This window comes from Arachis ipaensis, chromosome B02 (genome assembly GCF_000816755.2).
Source record: "Arachis ipaensis cultivar K30076 chromosome B02, Araip1.1, whole genome shotgun sequence".
Taxonomy (NCBI): Eukaryota; Viridiplantae; Streptophyta; class Magnoliopsida; order Fabales; family Fabaceae; genus Arachis; species Arachis ipaensis.
The window spans coordinates 92164958-92172148 of record NC_029786.2 but is presented as its reverse complement, the minus strand read 5'-3'; the positions used below and the strand labels follow the sequence as shown (position 1 = coordinate 92172148).

Below are 7191 nucleotides of genomic sequence, written 5' to 3'. Positions count from 1 at the left end.
AAATGTAAATGTTAAATTTAATGCCCATCTTGGATATGCTATACCTCTATCAACTGAGAATCTTGGTAGATCTATAAGTTTAGCTTATAAATTTCATAGAAAAAGTTTAATGAAACAAGATGATGAACCATTTTCAATTACATATGCAATAAATTATGCTTTAACAAATAGCCATCGTAGTATAATATTTAAAAATAGAAAAAGAATTTATGTCGATGAATTATTTCAGAAAATTGTAAAAACAGAAATACTAAAATATAAAGCTATTGAAAACCCAGTTCTATTATTAAAAGAACCATCAGGAAGATCGGTTTCATCGAATTTTCAAATAAGAGAATCTAAAATTAATAGTCCTATAAGTTTATCTAAGTTAAAGATTAAAGAAGAAAACTCTGAAATAAAAGAATTAACAAAAAAGGTCGAAAAATTAAATGAAACCCTAAATACTAAATTATGACAATAAATAAGGAAGAAATATATGTAACTTATCAAGATAAGAAACAAGAGCTCTTTGAAAGAGAAAATCGTTTGAATTATTTGCAGTTTTCTGAAATAAATCAAAGAGCATTTGAAGCTCTAAAAATAATCTATGACAAGTTGAAAAGAGAAGTTGAAGAGCTAGAAAAATTAATAGAATCTCTAGAAAATAGTGATGAATCGATAATAGAGTTTGCAGAAATTCTAAAATAAATAATGCTAAACAAAACTATTTTTAGGAATTATAAGCATAAAAAGATTGAAAAACCAGAAAATAAAATAAAAAGGAAAAGAGCGAGAAAATTAAAAAATAAAATAGAGGAGTATAAAAGAGAATTAAATAATCTCCAGATCGAAATTGATGATCTTATAATAAAAAGGATAGAAATAAGAATAAATATAAACAAGTTGGAATTAAATTTAAAAAATTTATAAATGCCTGGAAAATCATATTATGATCTAAAAGAATTAAAGCTGCTAAAAGAAAAAATGGAGAATAAAATTGAAAAATTAGAAAGATATTTAGAAACAAGAGAAAGTGTAGAAATAAAAGAAGTTTTTGAGGATTTGAAAAATTATATTAAAGAAAAAGACAAACAGATAAAAGATTTTATATACAATAATCCATGCAAAAAAGAATATTATAATTATGATAGAAATTAGATCAGAATTAAAAAACTATAAATATGAAATCAGAATTATAAATATACATTAAGGATTAGTAATAAATGATCATATAACAAATACAAGAGAAATAGTAGAAATGGTCAATACTTTAGATTATGAAGCTGCAAATTATTTTTATCAAAATCCTTTAAATAAAGCACCACCAATTGAATCTATACAAATTATAAACTTATTCGAATCAAAATATGAAGAGTTAATAGAAATTTCGAAAAAGAAATTAAAAGAAAAGTCGAAAATGAAAAATTGGTATCAGAGCCAAGTTAAGATTAAGGGTAACACTTTCTTTTTAAGCAACACTTTTAGTAACACTTTTTTAAAACAATCACAACCACAAAACAAAAAACATCTTTATAAAAAGATGAAATTGACAACTTTACCGTAGCATCCCCAAATAGTAATACCTCTTATTTTTAGCATGGGATGTTACGATCATTGAAGAAAGAAAGAAGAATGGACTAGATAATATTATGTACTCTCTTAGAGACAAAATTATCCTCAGACAGAAAGTGTATATATTGAAACTTGTCTTCTAGCTAAGTTGCAATGATATTCATTCATTCATAAGCTGACCACCCACATTATTTGGAGGCAACAATCTCTATCCATTTTAAATCAAGTTAAAGAGAAGAAGAGATAATAATCTAAATTTATCTTATATCTTCTTTTAATATACGAGATTCAAATATTTTGGGAGAAAAAAAAAAAGAAAAGAGAATTCCTTTAGCAATGGACTCTTTATTGTTCATTATTCTCCCTTAAAAATCTCTTACATTATCCAAGTAGTTATTATTTGAGATTGAGCAGTAAGCACTACTTTAAAATAAATGTTTACATTTAAGCCATAACCATAACCAAATCAAACCATGTATTTTAAATTTATACATGTACATTTATTGTTATTGTTTCTTTTTTTTATAATTTGCGCACGTAAATTCTTCTTTTTTTTATTTTTTTTTTCGTTATATTTTTTTTTGTTATTGTAATCACGAACAACACCAATATTTTGTTAATATCTTTATTAGTTCTGATTTTTTCTAATGCCATTATTAAATAATTTCGATTCATTTTTTAGTTTATTTGAGGTTCATTTGGATTCAAAAATGAATTCGATGTGCTTTTGTTGATGATTGAATGTTTTTACTACTTGTTCAAATATAAACTAATTTTGATTCATTTGTGAATTAACTAAAGTTCACTTGATGTTGCTGTTAAGTATTGACTAAATTTTTTATTCTTTAAGAAATTTCGGTTCATTTCTTAATTAATTTTAGCTCATTTGGTTTTGTTTCCTTGAATTTGCTGAACTTGTTCATATGTGGTGGTTTAGTTAGTTTTTGTTCAAATGAACTAATTTCGATTCATTTGTGAATTAACTGAGATTCACTTGATACTGCTGTTAAGTATTGACCAAATTTTTTATTCCTTAAAAAATTTTGGTTCATTTGGTTTCATTTCGCTTGAATTTGCTGAATTTGTTTATATGTGGTTGTTTAGTTAGTTTTGTTCAAATCTGAACTAATTTCGATTCATTTGTGAATTAACTAAGGTTCACTTGATGTTGTTGTTAAGTACTTTTTTATTCCTTAAAAAAATTCGATTCATTTCTTATTTTAATTTAGATTCATTTGGTTTTGTTTTGTTTGAATTTACTGAACTTGTTCATGTGTGGTTGTTTAGTTAGTTTTTGTTCAAATCTGAACTAATTTTGATTTATTTGTGAATTAAATGAGGTTTAGTTGATGCTTCTTTTAAGTATTGACCAATTTTTTTATTCTTTAATAAATTTCGATTCATTTTTTGGTTTAATTTAGATTTGTTTGGTTTCATTTCACTTGAATTTCTCCTCCTCATTTTCCGCTTCGTCTTCTTCTTTTTCATCTTTTTTTCTTCATCTTCTCCTTCTTATTTCATTTTCTTAAAATTCTTTTTAATTTACTCCTTTAAGAGAAATAAAACTAAGAAGAAAGAACACAAAGAAGAAGAAGAAAGAGAAATACGAAGAAAGAGAAGGAGGAACGCGAAGAAATAGAAGAAGAAAGAAGACGAAGAGAGAAACGTGGAAACGTGTATTCACGCTCTACTAATGCTGCGCATGCTCATAAAAGATTAATATTTAAAATTAAAAACGAAATGTGAACTGCTTGCCTTTTAATTCAGTAGTCAAAATAAAAGCATTAAATAAATTAAATATCTAAGTTTATGTTGTTTATATTCATTTTTACTAATTTTTTGTATATTAGTACAAGTTCATTTATATAAATTGTAGAAATACAAATATGTTTTATTTAATAAACAACACAAATAAACATAAAATTTTACCGAATATTATTTTGTTAAAAAAAAGAATACAATGATAAAAAATAGAATCATCACTTCTATATTTTACTAATCATTTATTCTTTTAAGAACTAATAAACTATATGCATACACTAACAGTGATTAGTTTGAGTAGAAGAACTAGTGATCAATTTGAATTCAGAATAATGTTAACAGTGCAAGTCAAATTCTATGTAATTGGTTTGTCAATGCCTCTATTATACGTTGTCTTTTCCTGCGTCATTTTTAGCGGTGCTATGGTCATCAATTGGTCATCAATTTCTTGATCTGTTTGAATAGTACAACCAAATAGTTGAAAAGAAGCAGTCCCAGATTTGGTTGAGTTGCTGTTAGGAGTCAAACTAGACTTGTTATGTGGAGATAAGCTTTCAGGTTTATGAGTGTTAATATTAGGCTCTGGCAACATAGCATTTAACCTTGGTCTAATGTTATTCTTAAAGGAGTTAGCAATAGACAGAGGAGGATTAATCGGAAAAATGGGACAAGTAGGTGCAGAAAGTAGAGGATGCCTGACTCCCTGAATGCTAGCAGGAAAAGGGGTGCCATAATTACTCATCAACAATGTTTGATTCAGCACTCCCATTGCTAAATCAGGAATAGCAAGTCTTGTCATGGAAAAGGAAGATTCTTCCACTTCATGACTGAAAATTTTAGAAGAACCGTCTGCAATTCTGAATTTTTTTGTCGGGGGAAATACTTGAGGAAGTGAAGGTGTGTCAGAAAGAAACTCCACCTGCCATGGACTAACGGGACTTACATTCTTCAAGATTTCAGATTCATCCCATGTAATCTATAATATTATCAGAGAAGGAAAAAATAAAAAAGCTAACATCAGCTTCAAGAAAAAATATTAGGACCGAATTTTCATTCTTTAGATATATTATTTTATCATCTCAAAAGAAATAACACTAAATAGATCTATTTATCATTAAATAATTCTCAATCAAAATCTATTAAATATATATGACTCACTCACTCACATAACAGAAACAACTCTCCTTTCTTTTTCTTTTTCTTTTCCCTTCACAAAAGGCCAAGAAACTCTCTCGTTTTTTTTTCTAGTTAGCCACCAAAACGATCTCAGTAAAAATTCATCCATTATGCTATATAGTATATACTCAAGTAACAAACTATAACAATACACAAACAAATTGCTGGCACACTATAACAGACCAAGAAAATAGTTCTTTCTTTCCATTTTTTTTGTTATTATTATTTATTATTATTATTATATAATTACTATTAAGCAACCGTCACGTTAAGATGGAGAAATCAAGAACACACCACAAGAAACCAAGAGATTCTTTCTTTAAATTTTTCTTTATTTATTTTTTGGTGAAAACTCAAGTGCAGTTAAAGTTGATAGTTGAAAGTAATAGATAAAAAATTGGTATCATTTAACGGTTCTTAGTTATCAACTTCACATGAAATCAACTGCACTTGACATGAAATCAACTGCACTTGAGTTTCTATCTTATTTCTTTCATTCCATTCTTTTTCTTTTTCCTTTCTTGCCAATTCTCATTCAAAGTCCATATCACAACCGTTTTTAAAATTTACGCGATTATCCATTTTGATCCCCAAATTTAAAATTAGCTATACTAGTCCTCTAAATTTAAGTATGGACACCAGTATGATTCCTTGATTCTTTTCGTTCATAATTAGGTAAACGAAATGCTGAGATTTCACCCTTCATGCTACGCTGGATGATGACTAAATGATGTGGTTTATTCTTGACGTTTAAACAAATAAAAAATGAAGAATAGTGGACGTAGAAACCAAGAAGAATAATTTATTTTGGACCATGAGGGTGCTAGCACTCTATATTATCCCAAAATCAATAGACTATTTTGGTATCCGAACTTAAATCTAAGAGACCATTATAGATAATTTTAAATTTGAACAAAATGAATAATCGTGTACGAATGAGGATTTAGTCTCCATATCACTATATAAGCACACAAATCAAAATTCACAAAGCGGGCAAATGTTATACCTGAAGCATGCGCCAAGGAGAACCGCTCCATGGTTGAGCTTCACCGGGAACAGTAACACCAGAAACTGTTCCCTGAAACCAAGTCATCCGTGAAGAATCGTAGTTCTCTCTGGCCATCTTCACTCTCATCCCAACACTGCAGAAAATACCATTCATCTTCACGTCTACATCCTCTGCCTTTACCACAAACTCCCCCCAACCCACGCTTGGATAGTAAACAACTTCGAACGGCTTGTTCTGGGCCGCCAGCTCCATCGCCTCCGCCACTGAAGCCGAACTCACCCTCCCCTTCCCGTTTCTTGCAAACCCTTCCATTATCACCTCTTCATTTTTCTCTTCTTTTTCCTTTTCCCCCTCGTCCATCCCAACTATCGTTGCTAACCAATCCAATCCGCCGTCTGAGATACCGTCGTCTGACGACATATTGCGGCGGATTCCGACAAACATCCTGCCATCGGAGTCCTTCATGAAGACCACAGTATCGCCAGAGATAATCTTCTTGCTGTTAACGAACTTGCTCCAGCCAGAAGTGAAGAGGTGCCGTCTCGGCGTCCCGCGGTAGATGTGGCGAAACTCCCAAACGGCGCCGTGGAGGTCGGTTATGCGAAGCGTCTCACCGGCGGGTCCTCTTCAAAGTTCAACGGCGGGAAGATCAAGTCCGCACAGGATCTCGGCACCGAAAACCCTCCGCCATTATTCGCATCGGACCGCGTGAGAATCTTGGCGTACGACTCAACCTTTTCATCGTCACCATTGCCGTTGCCGCTGCCTTCGGCGGCCACGGCAGGTGGAAGAAAATCCTGAGCGGATCCATCGGTGACAGGAAGGAGAAGAATCTTGAGGAAGACCTCGTCGGTCTTAGGGTCCGCGAAAAAGTTGACGGCGGCGACACGGCAAGGGATGACCGGCCTGGAGTAAACTAGAGGTGAAAGGTTTCGCGGTTGCGAAGCAGCTTGGTCGATGTGTCCCTGTGGAAAGTAGTAAACCCTAGAGTTCACTACTGGTGCCTGTGCAGAGATTCCAGCACATGCACGCCAGAATTTGGCCGGAATAGGTGTTGGCCTCGGCGGCGATGATGAGGGCGGAGCACTACAGCGAGTCATGGCTGATTGGAAGCAAAAGTTAGTTGCTAAAATGGTATGAGTGTTTGTGAGAGTGATTAGTGTGTGTTTTTTTGAAGCAAACCATGCAGCCTCTAATAGCTACGACCTTGTCATAGTCACTGTGTGTGGTTAGTTAGAAAAACACTCACCAAATCAAATTAAATTGAATTTTGAAAATTAAGTTGAATTTTCTTCTGATCTATCTTAGCTTCACTGTAGTTACGGTTTTGCCCCCTGTCTTGGAATGGGAATGTCTATGGTCATCACTATTCACTGCTAACTAATCATTGATTACTTCTATCATTTGTATGTGTGTTTTTACGTTTTAGTAAGTAGTAATTAAAAACTCTCTTTTATTTATATCCCTAATGAACATGGCTTAGTTCGTTTGGAAAGACAAGTTTTCATGCAGTTCAATTTGCAAAGCAAGTTGATGATATTAAGTTAATACTACTATGTGTCTATGTTACTACCTTCTTGACTTCCCATAACAATTACTCAATTGTATAATTAGAATTTATATTTTCAATATATATAGGAATTGAAAAATAAATTTAATTAGATAAATAATTGGATAATAATGATTGTTAC

The 7191-nt window shown here is 31.6% G+C and overlaps 1 protein-coding gene across 1 annotated transcript; it reads right to left on the bottom strand.

Annotated features, from left to right (window-relative positions):
* LOC107627652 (auxin response factor 17-like) lies at positions 5488-6704 on the bottom strand. The gene is given in 2 exon segments (XM_021113825.1): positions 5488-6114; positions 6117-6704. Coding segments are annotated over 2 exon segments (1107 nt in total). The 5' UTR covers positions 6601-6704; the 3' UTR covers positions 5488-5491.